At 43.0% G+C, this 19,628-nt stretch overlaps 1 protein-coding gene across 1 annotated transcript in view; it reads right to left on the bottom strand.

The window, feature by feature from the left end:
- Positions 1-14,608, bottom strand: part of LOC144594576 (lysosomal alpha-glucosidase-like) — a 39,157-nt gene extending 24,549 nt beyond the window's left edge. Inside the window, exons 1-5 of the mRNA XM_078401297.1 lie at positions 13,902-14,608; positions 10,811-11,471; positions 8,410-8,555; positions 6,308-6,473; positions 3,409-3,505 (exon numbers count right to left, since the gene is read on the bottom strand). Coding sequence (XP_078257423.1) covers positions 3,409-3,505; positions 6,308-6,473; positions 8,410-8,555; positions 10,811-11,380 — 979 coding nt within the window. The 5' untranslated portion in view covers positions 11,381-11,471; positions 13,902-14,608. The remainder of the gene's footprint in view (positions 1-3,408; positions 3,506-6,307; positions 6,474-8,409; positions 8,556-10,810; positions 11,472-13,901) is intronic.
- Positions 14,609-19,628: the final 5,020 nt, after the last annotated feature.

The raw sequence follows: 19,628 nt of genomic DNA, 5'->3' as shown, positions 1-19,628 counted from the left end.
AAACTGTGGCCCCTTGTTCTGGACTCCCCCAACATTGGGAACATGTTTCCTGCCTCTAACATGTCCAACCCCTTAATAATCTTATACGTTTCGATAAGATCCCCTCTCATCCTTCTAAATTCCAGTGTATACAAACCTAGTCGCTCAAGTCTTTCAACATATGACAGTCCCGCCATTCCGGGAATTAACCTAGTAAACCTACGCTGCATGCCCTCAACAGCAAGAATATCCTTCCTCAAATTTGGAAACCAAAACTGCACACAGTACTCCAGGTGCGGTCTCACTAGGGCCCTGTATGACTGCAGAAGGACCTCTTTGCTCCTATACTCAACTCCTCTTGTTATGAATGCCAACATTCCATTGGCTTTCTTCACTGCCTGCTGTACCTGCATGCTTCCTTTCAGTGACTGATGCACTAAGACACCCAGATCACGTTGTACGTCCCTTTTCCTAACTTGACACCATTCAAATAATAATCTGCCTTCCTATTCTTACCACCAAAGTGGATAACCTCACACTTATCCACATTAAACTGCATCTGCCATGCATCCGCCCACTCACACAACCTGTCCAAGTCACCCTGCAACCTCATAGCATCTTCCTCACAGTTCACACTGCCACCTAGCTTTGTATCATCGGCAAATTTGCTAATGGTACTTTTAATCCCTTCATCCAAGTCATTGATGTATATTGTAAATAGCTGCGGTCCCAACACCGAGCCTTGCGGTACCCCACTAGTCACTGCCTGCCATTCTGAAAGGGACCCATTTATCCCCACTCTTTGCTTTCTGTCTGTCAACCAACTTTCTATCCATGTCAATACCCTACCTCCAAAACCATGTGCTCTAATTTTGCCCACCAATCTCCTATGTGGGACCTTGTCGAAGGCTTTCTGAAAGTCGAGGTACACCATATCCACCGGCTCTCCCCTGTCAATTTTCCTAGTTACATCCTCAAAAAATTCCAGTAGATTAGTCAAGCACGATTTCCCCTTCGTAAATCCATGCTGACTCGGAACGATCCTGTTACTGCGATCCAAATGCTCCGCAATTTCGTCTTTTATAATTGACTCCAGCATCTTCCCCACCACTGATGTCAGGCTAACTGGTCTATAATTTCCCGTTTTCTCTCTCCCTCCTTTCTTGAAAAGTGGGATAACATTAGCTACCCTCCAATCCACAGGAACTGACCCGGAATCTATAGAACATTGGAAAATAATTACTAATGCGTCCACAATTTCTAGAGACACCTCCTTAAGCACCCTGGGATGCAGACCATCAGGCCCTGGGGATTTATCAGCCTTGAGTCCCATTAGTCTACCAAAACTTTTTCCTGCCTAATATGGATTTCCTCCAGTTCCTCTGTCACCCTAGGATCTCTGGCCACTAGAACATCTGGGAGATTGTTTATATCCTCCTCAGTGAAGACAGATCCAAAGTACCGGTTCAACTCTTCTGCCATTTCCTTGTTCCCCATAATAAATTCCCCTGCTTCTGTCTTCAAGGGACCCACATTTGCCTTGACAATTTTTTTCCTCTTCACATACCTAAAAAAGCTTTTACTATCCTCCTTTATATTATTGGCTAGTTTACCCTCGTACCTCATCTTTTCTCCCCGTATTGCCTTTTTAGTTATCTTCTGTTGCTCTTTAAAAGAGTCCCAATCCTCTGGCTTCCCACTCTTCTTTGCTATGTTATACTTCTTCCCTTTTATTTTTATGTTGTCCTTGACTTCCCTTGTCAGCCACGGGTGCCTCTTACTCCCCTTAGAATCTTTCCTCCACTTTGGGATAAATTGATCCTGCAACTTCTGCATTATTCCCAGGAATACCTGCCATTGCTGTTCCACAGTCTTCCCTGCTAGGGCCTCCTTCCAGTCAATTTTGGCCAATTCCTGCCTCATGCCTCTGTAATCCCCTTTGCTATACTGTAATACTGACACCGCCGATTTTCCCTTCTCCCTCTCCATTTGTAGAGTAAAACTTATCATATTGTGGTCACTGCCTCCTAATGGCTCATTTACCTCTAGTCCCCTTATCAGGTCAGGTTCATTACATAACACTAAATCCAGAATTGCCTTCTCCCTGGTAGGCTCCAGTACAAGCTGTTCTAAGAATCCATCTCGGTGGCACTCCACAAACTCTCTTTCCTGGGGTCCATTACCAACCTGATTTTCCCAGTCCACCTGCATGTTGAAATCTCCCATGACCACCGTAGCATTACATTTGTGACATGCCAATTTTAGCTCCTGATTCAACTTGCACCCTATGTCGAGGCTACTGTTTGGGGGCCTGTAGATGACTCCCATTAGGGTCTTTTTACCCTTACAATTCCTCATCTCTATCCATACTGATTCTACATCTCCTGATTCTATGTCACCCCTTGCAAGGGAATGAATATCATTCCTTACCAACAGAGCTACCCTGCCCCCTCTCCCCACCTGCCTGTTTTTTCTGTACGTTGTGTACCCCTGAATATTCAGCTCCCAGCCCTGGTCCTCTTGTAGCCATGTCTCAGTGATTCCCACAACATCATACTTGCCAATGTCTAACTGAGCCTCAAGCTCATCCACTTTATTTCTTATACTTCGCGCATTTAAATACAACACTTTAACTTCGGTATTTACCTCCCCTCTCACACCGGTCACAATTGGCCCTGACCTTACTCTCATATCCCTTCTAGAACTTCCCTTCCCATTCATACGAGAGTCCTTTACAGCTTCTCCTGTATTCGCTTCCCCTTTAACTCCATCTCCATATTCCCAATTTGTCAACTTTGGAAGCAGAATTACTCTGAACTTTCTAAAAGGAATTGAAGAAATAGAAATGAGCAATGCAAGTGACAGCAGGGATGTGGGAATACATCAATATTTCTTACAATGAGCTGGCAGAATGACAATGGGCCAAATAGCCTCATGTTGAGTAGTGGGATTCTATGAATATAACATTTGAAGAAATGGCAAAAGAAACAGCATACAACACGTTACTTTGGTAAAGGATGAAAGAGACAGCTTTGCATGTTTTGTAGGAGCTCATACAATTATATAATTTTAAATTCAGTATTTGATTTATATATTGAGCATTTATTGCAAAAAAAGTGTCCTCAAGGAAGTGTAAAAGATCAAAAACAAATTAAACTACAGCATGCAGCATGACAAAAATAATTAACCTACATTGCGGCTCAGCGAAAAGAGATAGTTTAGTGTTAAACAGGGCTTTCACATTATAAAAAACGAACTATTGGAGGAACTCGGCGAGTCAAGCAGTGTCTATGGAGGTTGGTGTGACGGTTACTGTTTCAGTTTGAGGTGCATAAGGATCTGGATTTTGCTCCATATTCCAGCATCTGTAGTCTCTGTCAGGTTTGAAACAGAGTTTCTTTTTTATGTACAAGTTGAATAATTTCTTACCTTGGGCATTACTGTTTAACAGAAAAACTCCATGAGCTGACCCATCCCCTTCCATCACCAAATAAAAAGGGTGTGAGCCATATAAATTGGATTTTTTCTGTAAAAACAAGGCAGTGTTGGTGGTAGCACACAGAAAAAATTCTCACCTGGATTCATAAATAAATTTCCTGAAAATCTTTGCATGGGACATTACGATGCAGTCATACATGTTATTGGTGAGACCACATGTGGTGTACTGTGTGCAGTTCTAGTCATCTAGCTATAGGAAGGATATCATCAGGGAAATGATGCAGAAAAAAATTCAGCAGGACTTGTAGGTTTGAGTAATAGGAAGAGGCTGGAGACACTGGAACAATACATCGGAGTGTAGGAGGCTGAGGGGGTAACCTTATCGAAGTATACAAAATTATGAGGGGCATGGTTAAAGTGCATGTTCAATTCTCCCCCCTTTCTCCCCCAGAGTAGATGATTCTAAAACTGGAGGGCAAAGGCAACCTGTTCAGTGCCACCCGTGAGTATAATCGGTTCAGAATGTTTACATCTCAGTGCCATCCCCAAGTATACTTGTGTTGGCTTAGTGTCATTTTATGGCTGTGTGATGAGTCGTCCTTGATTTAGAAAAAAAAACGCCACAGGGTGGCCAATAGTGAAAAAAAATCTTGACAGTGAACAGATTAGAGAGAGAAGGGAGTGACCTAGAGATACCTCAGGAACAACCTTTTCACTCGGTGCAATTCAGAGGGATATGGGCCAAATGTGGGCCAAATGGCCTACACCAAGCTGAATGGCTCAAGGACGATGAGTTATTGCGAAATTAATTTGAAGTTCTGTCTTTCACAATTTTCTCATCTTGCCTTCCAGGTGCATCTGTGAAAGGTTTTGTTCAGGGTGCACCAAGATCTCTTTACAAGCTTCAAAATTACTCTAGAAAGCGTGTTTTATTTGTTAACTAGACCGTGGACCTGTTGGGCCCAAACCTCTCCTGCATTGGTGTAGCACCCTCTCCTCACCCCCTCCCCCACCCCTCTCCCCCCTACCCCCTCCCCTTCCTCCCTCCCCTCCCCCTCCCTCCACCCACCCCACTCCCTCCTCCCCCTCCCCTCCCACTCCCCCCTCCCTCCACCTCCCTCCCCCTCTCCCCCCCACTTTATACCCCTCAAACCCCTGATCCTCCCACCTCCCCCCTCGCTCCCTAGGAGATAGATTTAAATTTTAAAATGTGAATAACTTTAAAAATATAACACCGATTTCAATTAAACTTTTTCCATTAGCACCAAAGGGATGACAGTAAGTAAGGTGGGCCTACAATTGGTGCACTATCGTGTACCGCTTTGGCTGTAGTTCAGGAACAAACAAACAAACAAACAAACAAGAGTTTTAGTATATAGATTCATGGATGGGATAATACAACTTATCAAGTTCCTTCAACAACTAGCACTCACACCCATGAACTTTCCTGCAAGGTGATTAGCAATCTGAAGTGGAAATATCACTTGTTTTCACTCCAATCATTTCCTTTCAGATTAAAAGCAGCAAAGATCTCACTCACCGTCTGTCAAACAGATATTGTCTTGCTTGCATCTTGAATACAAGATTATACTTTGGAATTTTTAAGGGTACTTTCCAGATAACAATTCCATGGGGCTGATCACCAACGGGGATGAAACAAACTATAGAGCGGAGGTGCAGAACCTGGCGGACTGGTGCTCGGATAACAACCTGTCCCTAAATACCACCAAGACCAAGGAGCTGATCATCAACTTCCGTAGGTCACATAACGGGGAATATGCCCCGATCTCTATCAATGGGGTCAGTGTGGAGAGAGTGTCCAGCTTCAAGTTTCTGGGCACTCACATTTCGGAGGACCTAACATGGTCCAATAACACTGCTGCGCTGGTCAAGAAGGCACAACAAAGACTGTTCTACTTAAGAACACTGAAAAAGTCTGGTCTACCCCAACAGCTGCTGAAGACCTTCTACCGCTGCACCATAGAGAGCATCCTAACGCATGGAATCCCTGTGTGGTACCTCAGCTGCACGGAGGCAGAAAGGAAAGCTCTACAGCGGGTAGTCCATAGAGCTCAGAGGGCCATCGGAACACAGCTACCAGACTTGGAGGGCATCTACAACACACGATGCCTCAGAAAAGCCACCAGCATCCACAAAGACTCTTCACACCCCTGCAACAGTCTGTTCGAACTCCTTCCATCGGGCAGACGATTCAAGGCCTTCTATGCCCGCACCTCCAGACTCAGGAACAGCTTCATCCCCAGGGCCATAGCTGCTATGAACCGGTCCTGCTGAGCCGGATGGCCACAACGCATAGATCAACTTGCACTTTACCCTGTCCAAAACTGTTACAACTGTTCGTTTCGTTGGGTTGCTGCTGTCTAAATTACCTAAATTAGTGCATCGTATGGGAGGCGCATTCCCAATCTCGTTGTACCCCTGGGTACAATGACAATAAAGATATATTGTATTGTATTGTAAAAGTAGAAATCAATGGTGGCCAGAAAGTAAATCGGGTGTGATATGGAAAAGAGGAGATGAATGGGGAGTGACCAGATTTGGTACACACAAGAAATAGCAGCCCCTGTAGGCCATTTGGCTGCTTGAGCATGCTCTGCCATTCAATAGAATCATGACTAATCTTCTACTTAAGTGCTATTTTACTGCCCTTTCCTTAGATCCCTTGATTTCTCCATCAATGTTCTGAATAAAATCGGAGAATTCCATATATTTATCACCTCTGAAGACAACGCAAAGTCAATTGTGGAGACACAACAGACAGCAGATGGTACAAACCAGGGGAAACATCCTTCCCTCAGCTACTAGACGTTTGGTATGTATCACTGAGGTCACCTGTCATTCTTCTGAAACAGAAGCAAACAGTACTTACATGAGGTGCTTGATCTCGATTCCAGAGGGTTAATCGAGTCCAATTGACATTCAGGATTAGATTTGTCATGTGCTCGCCCAGCCCTGAAATGTAATGTGAGGCCAGGGAAGTAGAGATCTGCAGAAATTGATCAGCATAAAACAATGGACCCACAGTAGTATTCAGCCTGGGAAAAAAAAGTAATAGGATATGCTACTTCTTGTCACTTAAAAATACTAGAGGAACCCATTTAAAAATTAGATCATGATTTATTTGTTAATTATTTTTTCAATGTTGTCCACCGCAATATAGCAAAGTTATCCTGCAGAAAACTGCACAGTGTACTGTATATAGAGTTGTATTACAATAGTAATGAAACATTGCTAATGCACCAATTTAGTTTTATATCATTGAGGACTATGCATATTTTTAGACGTGGATCACACTATTAGTACAGACATCCAGCTGAACATTTATGTCTGCATTAATTTTGAATCGGCATTATCCCTTACTTCCCTGGCCTGATCCCACATGATCCCACTCTCACACTGCCACTGTTGGGATTCCACTTTTAATGCTGCTGCTCCCACTGTTACTGACAGAAAAACACTCGGACAGCATAGTGGTGTAGCTTGAAGACCCGATGTCACACGGCACCAGAGAACCAGGTGCAATTCTGGTCTCAGATACTGTCCCCTTTTGAGCAAAAAACCTAGTCAAAACAAGTTTTGACCTCCAGCACAAGCTGGAGGAACTTAGGTTCAAAGGATCTGTTTCCATACTATGTGACTCATTGATTTCCCTCTTTAATGCCTACAAAACCAACCTGTCATATCCCACGAATACAAGTTTGTAATTTCAGTTCAGTTACTCCCAACTTAATCTGATTTCATAAAGTTGAGAATGAAACTTCAGAATGGTCATGAAACTGGTCAACATATGCATTTTTGCAGAAAGGAAGTTTGCCTCTCACCTCTACTCACTGAAATGGCTCAACAATGGCATTCCGCAAATATGACGTGTTATTGCAAGTAATAGAAAGAAACAGCTGGATACACCCTACACACCGATACAACATTCTACTGGCAATGCTCAAATCCTGTGCGTTAAGCACTCACAGTACTATTCTTGTGAAGCTTTACAATTGTCCATATTGAGCTAACAAAATGAAAAATTGCTCGCATAATAGCCCACTTACAATCATTAACGCGATGGAAGGACTCATCAACAAAGCTAAAATATTGCATTTAATTACTGTGAAAGGTTCACCAATGCTTTCAGCTACAAATGTTGATGTAGATAGGGAACAACACTAGTTCAGTAGGAAAGATGCTGGTTTAAATCGAAGGTAGACACAAAATGCTGGAGTAACTTAGCGGGACAGGCAGCATGTCTGGAGAGAAGGAATGGGTGACGTTTCGGGTTGAGACCCGTCTTCAGACTGATATCAGTCTGTCACTCCCCTGACATCAGTCTGAAGAAGGGTCTCGACCCGAAACGTCACCCATTCCTTCTCTCCAGAGATGCCGCCTGGCCCGCTGAGTTACTCCAGCATTTTGTGTCTACCTTCTAGTTCAGTAGGAGCCAGGTTACATGTATATTTGTGTGCACCTTTGTTCTCACTTTTACACCACCAAATTTCTGAAGTATTTCAACCTGCAACCTTCCCCCCATTGACGAACTGTACACTACAAGGGCCAGGAAGCCAGCAGGCAAGATCATCTCTGACTCCTCGCACCCAGGCCACAAACTCTTTGAAGCACTTCCCTCTGGAAGGCGACTTCGGACTGTCAAAGCAGCCACAGCCAGACATAAAAACAGCTTTTTTCCATGAGCAGTAGCTCTACTCAAAAACCAAAAGTCTGTAGTCTCTTTTTGCTCTAGTTTATTTCACTCACATGTTTAAACCGTAATGATGTATTCTTAATGTTTTAATGTTTTATGCTTATTCTTAATTGTTTACTGTATGTTCGTGTTGTTTCTTGCAAGCGGAGCACCAAGGCACATTCCTTGTATGTGTACATACTTGGCCAATAAACCTATTAATTAATTAATTCATTCATTCAAGTATAAATTGTACGTGAAGAAGAACATAGAAGGCAATGCCAAGTCTAATTACTTACAATACAAGACCATTTGACTTCCTTTGTACAATAATACCAAAAGGTCTGGAGGTAAACTTAACAGTATAGAGTTGAGTTGAAGCTTTTTCAGTAACAATAGGAACATCAATAGGAACTTCATACCGCTTGTTCTCTGGATCCTTGAGCTGAGAAAGCACAAAGGTTTCGTAAAGAGAAAAAAACAACTTGTACATAAACCTTATAAACAATAAAGCTGATTATTGATCTTCACTGGCAATGTTATTCATTCTGATTGATTCTGTTGGTATGTACCAAATCGGTTTGGTTCAACTCCAAATATATATTGTGCAATTAAATGAGTCTTGGAAATAGCAAATGTATTTGAACACTGAAGATTCATTGTGCTGTAACAATTACTCTGACATGCTCAGAAAACACAAGAGACTGTAGCAGAGACTAGTAGCTGGAATCTACAACAAAAAAACAGACTGCTGCAGGAACTCAGGCAACATTCATGGAGGGACGATGTTTTGAGTTAGGATGGTCTTCTTCAATCTGTTGAGACGTGCTTTGAACTTTGGTGCTGCTGGACTGACATTTGCATGTTATTCCAATTAATACTCCAATATTCTTTTATCATCATATCATATACATACAGCCGGAAACAGGCCCTTTCGGCCCACCAAGTCCGTGCCGCCCAGTGATCCCCATACACTAACACTATCCTACACCCACTAGGGACAATTTTTACATTTACCCAGCCAATTAACCTACATACCTGTACGTCTTTGGAGTGTGGGAGGAAACCGAAGATCTCGGAGAAAACCCACGCAGGTCACGGGGAGAACGTACAAACTCCTTACAGTGCAGCACCCGTAGTCAGGATCGAACCTGAGTCTCCGGCGCTGCATTCGCTGTAAAGCAGCAACTCTACCGCTGCGCTACCGTGCACTTTTTTCCTTAGACATTAGACAGTACAGTAGAAGAAGTGTAGAAACTAGGGTTCTGGTATGTTAGAGGGAGCAAGTGATTTAACACCCAGCGAGCCTGATGCTGAACCATCAGTATGTACAAACAAACAGATAACAAAACATTAGAGTTTGAATGTAATACCAGACTAGACAGCCTATTTCCAAATCGAGACAGATAACCAGCGACAGTGCACGTATTTAAAGAAAGGGGGGACCAATACACAAAAATTATCCTGAGCGTTCTCAGACACTTAATGTTGCAGAATCAGAAACCAACTTGTCAACTCATCATTGGAAGCTATAGAAATAGTTTGAAAAATACAAGACTAGTTTGAATTTTCTTATATACCATTATATACGGTGATCCATATATACAATAGACAATCTCTTCAAAAAACTGAAATAAATGACTGCAACACCAATCAGCCAATGGCTAGCATGATAGTGGCTTGGTGGTAAATATCTGAAGTTCAGTTTTGAAATTTGCTGCCCATTTTCAAACATTTGTCCCTGATTTAGATTAGTAAGGGGTTATGGGGAGAAGACAGGAGAATGGGGTTGATAGGGAAAGATAGATCAGCCATGAGTCAATGGCAGAGTAGACATGATGGGCCAAGTGGCCCAATTCTTCTCATATAACGTATGAACATGACTTTGACCCAGGGAGGGCGGTGGATGCTGGGAAACACATACGTGCACACCATGACAAATGAGACAATTAGGAATTGTGTACTGATATCATCCTGCTGATGAACACTATCTCGATAAATTGTTCCGAGATAAAATAAACCGCAAAAGGAAATCCCATCATCCTTTTTACTAAAATTTCTAATTTCTAGTGCTTAAAAGATAATATAACTTGTTTTTCTTCCATCGTTTATATTCCTATTGAAGGATGACAGACGTTAAAAATAAGCATCAAAGTCATGGTATCCATGTAATTGCAAAGAAAGGAAATGATACAGCATACTGACATCTATTTTGGAGTGATAAAAATGATTCCTTTGTGAAAAATAATAAGTTGCCAGTTATTCAAAACTCTTTACATTGCCATTTGTTTGAATGGGTCTTTGCTATGTTTATATGCACTACCAAACTGTGTTTTTGTTTTGTATTGTTAAGGATGGGTAATTTAATCTTGGACTTTATGCAAAATGAATGTGAAAGTTAGGCACATAGATGCCTATAGGTAGCTTTGTAACTCCTACTTACAATATAATTGAAACTATACTTGATATTAACAAAGAGCCCTCAATTTAAAATCAAGACAACCTATATTAATATTTATCTTTATCACTGAAAAGTGGATGAGAAAGTGGGATAACAGAACTCGGGTGAACGGGTCGATGGTCGGCATGGACTCAGTGGTTTAATTAACATGTCAAACTACCTCCAAAAATCAAATATAACTATTTACATCAATGGCGATTACCTCATGATAATTATTCTTACCAATCGAGATTACTTACAGTGAAATGAAGTCTTTCTGATGTCTCATACATTACGTTCAACTGAAGTGTCCTTATGTCATTTGGGAACAATGTCTTCTCTTTGCGGCTTAATGTAGCTGTATAGCCTGATTTGGTTGGTGAAATGTTTTCCATGTTGTAAGAAGGATAATTTGATGGCAAGAAACAAAGGGGGGCAGTCATATTGACAGCACTGACCACTGGAATCCAGCAGCAACTGCGGGCTTGACATTTCTTCATATTCATCAGTTTATTAAAACCACAATCCAACCTGCTATTAGGATCGATATCACAATGTGAGCCATTGTGATCACCCTTATTGAATGGTGAATTCTTCTGTTTTTTTGCAGCTTTAGTGTAATTTTTATAATCTGGAGATTGCCACAAGAGGTCTAGCTTAATTTTGCCCAAATAAGTGGTTTGAGTGATTTTCAGAGACTCCAGCTGAGAATAATTGTGGTAGGTTATCACACCAAAAATAATGAAAATAAAGAAAACAGCCCCAAATTTAAGAGCAGTAATAGTTGGCATTCTTGATTTAGCCAGAGATAAAAGTCCAATAAGTCCCATTCATGAGACAAGAGCACATATTTTTGATTGAAAAACTGGTGGAAATCAGATGGAGGCTGAAGGCCTTGAATTTAGAGTTTTATGCAAATACCTAAATGAGACAGAGAAAACAGTTTGAAAATAATTCTCATTCTCCACAATTACCACTTTTTGCTGATAATAAATCACTTTGTTAACAAAAAATTGCCCAAGTAAGAAAAAATAATTTAATAATTTAATTACATTAAGTATAAATATTAACATATTTTGTTAAATTGCTCAAATTTTCTGCAGCACATCAGATGCTTAAAAACAGAATTAAATCTGCAAAAAGCTTGCTCTCTTGCACTGAGTATACTCATGAAATACCTGCATTATTGTTCTGCCTACTCATATCTGACTTTGTTTTTTCAAGCCCCCTCTTCACTATTCTAATTACCTTTCAAGTCCTCTCCTTCCACTTTCTATACTTCTGTAGACCCTCCCCTATTTGTTTTCTGCACCACCCATTTTTGGAATTGGACTAGTTGGCCTTTCCTTTCACCAATACATGAACACATCAACCCTCTCACTGTTGCATTTTGAATGATTCCCATTGTTTGCATCTTTATCTGTTCACAGTCTACTTTTGCCAGGTTCCGATTATCACATTGAAATCTGCCTTCCCCCAGAGGACTTTAATTTCTTGTCTATCCTAGCCCTTTCCCATAACAACCTTAAAACCCGCATGCCGTTGTTAATATATTTTCTAAGCCATACGATGCAGATATAGCAAAATGAATTATTTTCAGGGGGGACCTACCGAGATCTTGATGCATTATTACAAATAATCAGATTCAAATTTATACCTGTGGTAGACTTTCTTAAAATATTAATATTATTTCAAAATAAGCAAGCAGCCAATGCATGTGTATGGTAACATGTAAAAAGGCAGTTTGTGAGAAAACATGGTCCTTGCTTCCAGATTAGTAACTTTAACTTCTACAGGTCATCCACTAAACCACATGCTGAGATTGTCTTGCAAAATCAACTTCTTGTCTCATTATTCTTGCCTAATGTGCGCCAATGTATAAGTCCCCCAAAACCCTTGGCCAATGGTAAGTCAACATATTAGCGAATATATTCCAAATCAAACCGTTCGGGAGAAGGGCAGAAATAACAGTTGTAAAGTTTGTTCCCTGACAGCGGAAAAAAAAGTGTTCAAAGATCCAAAAACATGGTGCCAGAGGTCCTCAGCGCATCATACTGCATCTATAGATGCAAGTGGACAGACGTTTTGAGGTGGGGACCTTTTTTCAGATTGAACATCTAGGATGATCTAAATGATGGTTAATCAACCTGCAGTGTGGTGCCAAACGTTAAGGGATTATTCTGCTCTGATGTGTAGTATCTTTGTACCACAGCAGATTTCAATTTTCCCAAAAGAAGAACAACCAAAACTGAAGGTATTTATTCACAAAATACTGGAGTAACTCAGCAGGTCGGGCAGCATCTCGGGAGAGAAGGAATGGGTGACGTTTCGGGTCGAGACCCTTCTTCAGACTGATGTCAGGGGGGGGCGGGACAAAGGAAGGATATAGGTGGAGACAGGAAGATAGAGGGAGATCTGGGAAGGAGGAGGGGAAGAGAGGGACAGAGGAACTATCTGAAGTTGGAGAAGTCGATGTTCATACCACTGGGCTGCAAACTGCCCAGGCGAAATATGAGGTGCTGTTCCTCCAATTTCCGGTGGGCCTCACTATGGCACTGGAGGAGGCCCATGACAGAAAGGTCAGACTGGGAATGGAAGGGGGAGTTGAAGTGCTCGGCCATCGGGAGATCAGTTTGGTCAATGCGGACCGAGCGCAGGTGTTCAGCGAAGCGATCGCCCAGCCTGCGCTTGGTTTCGCCGATGTAAATAAGTTGGCATCTAGAGCAGCGGATGCAATAGATGAGGTTGGAGGAGGTGCAGGTGAACCTTTGTCTCACCTGGAAAGACTGTTTGGGTCCTTGGATGGAGTTGAGGGGGGAGGTAAAGGGACAGGTGTTGCATCTCGTGCGGTTGCAGGGGAAAGTGCCCGGGGTTGCGGTGGTTTGGGTAGGAAGGGACGAGTGGATCAGGGAGTTACGGAGGGAACGGTCTCTGCGGAACGCAGAGAGGGGAGGGGATGGGAAGATATGGCCAGTAGTGGGGTCCCGTTGTAGGTGACGGAAATGTTGGCGGATGATTTGTTGGTCCGCTGGCTGGTGGGGTGGAAGGTGAGAACGAGGGGGGTTCTGTCCTTGTTGCGAGTGGGGTAAAAACTGAACAAAACTGAAGTAGGAATAGCTCATGGGCCTGTTTTCCATTCAATTAAAAGTTGCTTGATCTTTTATCTCATGTTACTAAAATGCATTTACTCCATAATTCTTGTTTCCTTTAACACCCCAACCAAGATATATAATTCTGTCTTGAATATCCTCAGCCTCCACTGCCACCTTGGGAGAAAACTCCAAAGATTCGTATTCGGTGTCTAACAACTCGAAATGCAGAACAAAACGCAGAGAAAATTAAAATGCTTACCCTTTCATGATTCAAGAGTGAGAGTAATTGATTAGGGGACAAGGCAGAGAGAGAGAAAGTTGTAACTCGATGGGCTGAGCCTGAGTGGCCTACTGTTCTCACAGGAGTCCCATCGCCCCGCTGACTTGGCCAGAAGGTGCTAGAAACACTCGGCCCATCGGGCGACCCTAGTGACTGAGCTTCCCTAACTTCTCCCCTGAATGTTCCTGGGTGGGCGGAGACTTGGATAGACTCCGACGGCAGAGAACAGGATGGGGATCCCAGCGGGGCGGAGACTTAGAGAGACTGACGGCAGAGAACAGGATGGGGATCCCAGCGGGGCGGAGACTTGGAGAGACTGACGGCGGGGAACAGGGTGGGGATCCCAGCAGGGCGGAGGCCGCCTCCTGGTCAGTAACCAGGGAGCGAGCGGCCCGGGCGCCGCCACACAGGGGGAGGGGGTGTTCAGTGCCCGCCGACCTCCTCCAGCTGCAACCCCGATCCCACGGAAACCCATTCCCCCCCTCGCGGGAAAGTGGCACAGCCCCACACGGAGGTGGTGGGTTTTTGTCGGCGTCTCCTAGCGACCGGGAACATGGCGGACGGGGGGAGGTGTGGAAAGGAATTGCAGATGTCGGTTTACGCCGAAGATAGACATAAAAAGCCGGACTAACAGCGGGTCATGCAGCATCTCTGGAGAAAAGGAATAGGTAACGTTTCGGGTCGAGACTCTGCTTCAGACGAGGAGAGGTACTCTGCAGAAACAACAAACTCCAGATGTTGGTTGACAAAAAAAAACACAAAGTGCTGGAGTAACTCGGCGGGTCTAGCAGCATCTCTGGAAAATATAGATATGCGACGTTTCAGGTCGGGACCTTTCTTCAGACCTCTAGTTTCCCTCTCCCCTGACTCTCAGTCTGAAGAAGGGTCTTGACGCGAAACGTCACCTATGCCTTTTCTCCAGAGATGCTGCCTGACCCGACGAGTTACTAGTCCAGTTTTTTGTGTAGGCCTTTCTTCAGACCTATTTGCTGGGTGGGGGAGAGGAGAAGAAAGATGGAAAACAGGAGGGCAGAAAAAAGCCTGGCTGGTGACAGGTGAATACAGATGAGGAGGGTTTTTTGATAGGCAGATGTAGGACAAAAGAAAGACGATTAGACAGAAGGTGAGACAAAAAGATTGAAGGTATAAAAGGACACAAAGTACTCAGCAGCTCAGGCAGTATCTCCAGAGAACATGGATAGGTAACTTTTTTGGGTTGACACCGATTTGGGGGCAGGGCAGGACAGGACAAAGCAGGGCAGGTAATAGGTGGACACAAAGTTCTGAAGTAACAGTGGGTCAGGCAGCATCTCCGGACAAAATTGATGCTTCAGACTGAAAGTAGAGAGTGGTGGTGGGGGTAGGTGAAAAGTTGGAGGCATGAAAAGCATGGAGGAGGGAGCAGTGAGAGAGGGTGTTGCAGAACTGTTGGTGAAAGGAAAACAACATTTTCAAAGTTGGCATACGTGGAGGAGTTTTTTGCAGTGGAACAGACAAAATGTTGAACCAAGGAAGTCCAGATGCTGGTTTATGCAAAGAGAGACACAGAGTGTTGGAATAACTCAGCGGGTCAGGCAGCATCTCTGGAGAAAAAGTATGGGTGATATTTTGGGTCAGGACCCTTCTTCAGACAAAGTGGGGGGGGGGGAGCAGGTGAGGATGTTTTTTCATAGACAGATGTTTGGACGAAAGACAGATGAAAAGACAGGTGAGACAAAAGGTTTGAAGACCCAATAGAACACAAAGTACTGGAGTAATTGAGCAGGTCAGTCAACATCTTTAGAGAACATGGATAGGTGATATTTTGAGTTGAGACCAGATCAATTGGGGGGAAGGGGGGGGAAGAAAGCTGGAAAAGGGGGAGGCAGGACAAAGCGTGGCAGGTAGTAGGTGGACACAGGTAAGGGGGATTTTGCGACAGGCCTGTGGTTGGAACAAAGACCAGATCATGAGGAAGGAATATGGGTGGAAGGGGAGGGCGAGGGGAACAATAGGTGCGAGTCCTGATGGGGCACAGTGGAGAGGCAGTGGAGGTGATTTAGGGGGGGGGGAGGAGAATTGGAGAATTCAATGTCCATATCTTTGGGTTCTAAGTTACCCAAGAGATATAGGGACATGTGTTAGATCTCTTGCGGTTGCAAGGAAAACTATCTGGGGACAATAGACTATAGGTGCAGGAGTAGGCCATTCGGCCCTTCGAGCCAACACCACCATTCAATGTGATCATGGCTGATCATTCTCAATCAGTACCCCGTTCCTGCCTTCTCCCCATACCCCTTGACTCCGCTATCCTTAAGAGCTCTATCTAGCTCTCTCTTGAATGCATTCAGAGAATTGGCTTCCACTGCCTTCTGAGGCAGAGAATTCCACAGATTTACAACTCTGACTGAAAAAGTTTTTCCTCATCTCCGTTCTAAATGGCCTACCCCTTATTTTTAAACTGTGGCCTCTGGTTCTGGACACCCCCAACATTGGGAACATGTCTCCTGGTTCTAATGTGTCCAACCCCTTAATAATCTTATATGCTTCAATAAGATCCCCTCTCATCCTTCTAAATTCCAGTGTATACAAGCCTAGTCGCTCCAGTCTTTCAACATACAACAGTTCCGCCATTCCAGGAATTAACCTAGTAAACCTACGCTGCATGCCCTCAATAGCAAGAATATCCTTCCTCAAATTTGGAGACCAAAACTGCACACAGTATTCCAGGTGCGGTCTCACTAGGGCCCTGCACAACTGCAGAAGGATCTCTGCTCCTATACTCAACTCCTCTTGTTATGAAGGCCAACATTCCTTTGGGTTTCTTCACTACCTGCATGCTTCCTTTCAGTGACTGATGCACTAGGACACCCAGATCTCGTTGTACGTCCCCTTTTCCTAACTTGACACCATTCAGATAATAATCTGCCTTCCTATTCTTACCACAAAAGTGGATAACCTCACACTTATCCACATTAAACTGCATCTGCCATGCATCCGCCCACTCCCACAACCTGTCCAAGTCACCCTGCAACCTCATAGCATCTTCCTCACAGTTCACACTGCCACCCAGCTTTGTGTCATCTGCAAATTTGCTAATGGTACTTTTAATCCCTTCATCCAAGTCATTAATGTATATTGTAAATAGCTGCGGTCCCAGCACCGAGCCTTGCGGTACCCCACTGGTCACTGCCTGCCATTCTGAAAGGGACCCATTTATCCCCACTCTTTGCTTTCTGTCTGTCAACCAATTTTCTATCCGTGTCAGTACCCTGGTTATGTAAATATTGTGCTATTGGAGTGGCCAATACTTGGGTGAATGACTTTACAGTAGAGAGCATGTTGACCGATTGCATCATGGTCTGATTCAGCAACTTGAACGCCCAGGAACAACGAAGATTGCAAAATGCAGTGAACACTGCCCAGTCCTTCACGGACATTGATCTCCCCACCATCAAAGGGATCTACAAGAATCACTGCCCTAAAAAGACAGCCAGCATCATTAGAGACCTACACCATCCTGGCCATGCTCTCATTTCACTCCTGCCATCGTCACTCCTGCCATCGGGAAGAGGGTATATGAGCCTGAAAACTGTAACATCAAGGTTCAGGAGCAGCTTCTTCCCTGCAACCATCGGACTATTAAACTCTACAAACTCCAAATAGGCTCTGAACTATATAGACCTGCGGGCATTATTTTTGACTTTGTACAATTGTTGTTTATTTATTTGTCTGTTTTTCACTGAACTTTTTTGTTTATTATGGGTTTTACAAAGTACTATGTTTACATATCTGTTGTGCTGCTGTGAGTAAGAAATTCATTGTCCTTATTTGGGACATTGGCAATAAAACACTCTTGACTCTGTCCACATCAGGAGTGTAGTGGGTTACTGTCTATTTCCTGGCTGGGTGCAGCGTCAGCAATACTCAGGATGCTTTATTGAAATTACTGGACTGGTATTGCAGACGGCTGGGGTTGACTGCTTATCCAACTCACATCGCAACAGCAAGGGAATTTAAATTCAATCAACTAAATACATGGAGACACATGAGACTGCAGATGCTGGAATGTGGAGCAACAAATAATCTGTTGAAGTAACTCAGCAAGTTGAACGGAAATGTGATGTTTGGGGTCGAAACCTTGCATCATGTACTAATCTCCCCAAAGACCTGCTGATTTACTCCACAGCAGGTTGTTTGTTAATTAAATATGTTCTGGAATTGAAATACCAGAATTGAGGAAAAAAATAAGAACCTACTGGATGTTTATAAAACTTCTTTTTTATTATTCATTTTTGGATTCAGGCTTCTTCCATCAGCACAGCATTTATTGCCCTTGAAAAAATGTTGATGAACTATCTTCATGAACTTCTGCATTCCTTCTGGTCATGGATTTTGAAGAAGGAAACATGTCATCTTTACCATGTCTGGCCTGTATGTGATTGCAAACTTCTAGCAAATTAGTTGACTTTACCAAACTCTCCAAAATTATCCAGTAACTCAATCTGCTCAGGGGTAATAATTGCTGCCCTTCACTCTTTGCCACTTTTAAAATTCCAAAAATACTCTCTGACAACTACCAGAATGACAAAGCACAATTCCTAGTATTACAATACCTCAGGTCCCGACACCTGCAGGGATCTGTGCTGGAATTCTGTGGTTTGTGATATATATTAATAACTTGAATGTAAACATAGTTGAGTTGGTTCATAAGTTTGCAGATGAGACAAAGATTGCTGGGCTCAGACTGAGGAAAGCTGTTAAAGTATGCAAATGGGCAGAGAAATGGCAGATGAAGTTTAACCCGAGCAGATGTGAGGTGTTGCACTTCTGGAGGTCGAATATAAGGGGAAATATATAATTAATGGCAAGACCCTTAACAGCATTGATGTACAGGCGGATGTTGGGCTCCAAGTCCATAACTCCCTTAAAGTGCAACACAAGTAGAAAGAGTGGTAAATAAGACATATGGTATGCTTGTCTTCATTGATTGGGGCATTGAGTATAAGAGTCAGGAAGTTATGATGAATCTTTATAGGACTTGGGTAGACTGAATTTAGAGTATTGCATGCAATTCTGGACACCCTATTACTGATAGTGGAGGCTTTAGAAAGGGTGCAGAGGTTTACCAGTACGATGCCTGGATTAGGAGGTATAAGGTGCAGTTGTCAGGCTGGACAGACTTGGATTGTTTTCTCTGGAGTGCTGAAGATTGACCTGATAGAAGTATGTAAAATTATGAGAGGCATGAAGCCTGTTCCTGTGTTGTACTGTTCACTGTTCTATGTATTCATTGAATAGAGAGCGAAACACTGAGACTGACTTTGAAATAAAAGGCCGTGCATGATTCAAATGAGACAATTACTCATAATTTTATATTTAATTTGATATAAAAACAATTTATATAATTTGATATAGCAGGGATATTTTTTCTAATTTTCAGATAAAGTTAGATTTGGTAGCTGTTTTGAACTGATTACTGTGCAGAAGCAAGTTTGGTCGAATCTTTACATTGAATAACATGTTTAGACAAATCATTTATTATCTGGATAGGAGTTTTTTTAAGGAACGGTTTATCTTCAATGCAATTATGAATAATATCCACAGGACAAGGATTTTATCATCACTCCTTTCTCGTCTTATGAACAATGGATATTTGCATGGACGCCACCTCTATTGACGAGTTTTGGTTGTCACCTCAAAAGGAATCAGAGCATAGTCACATGA

Source organism: Rhinoraja longicauda, chromosome 6 (genome assembly GCF_053455715.1).
Source record: "Rhinoraja longicauda isolate Sanriku21f chromosome 6, sRhiLon1.1, whole genome shotgun sequence".
Taxonomy (NCBI): Eukaryota; Metazoa; Chordata; class Chondrichthyes; order Rajiformes; family Arhynchobatidae; genus Rhinoraja; species Rhinoraja longicauda.
Note: the sequence above shows the minus strand (reverse complement) of the source record. Positions and strands in the feature narration are given on the sequence as shown.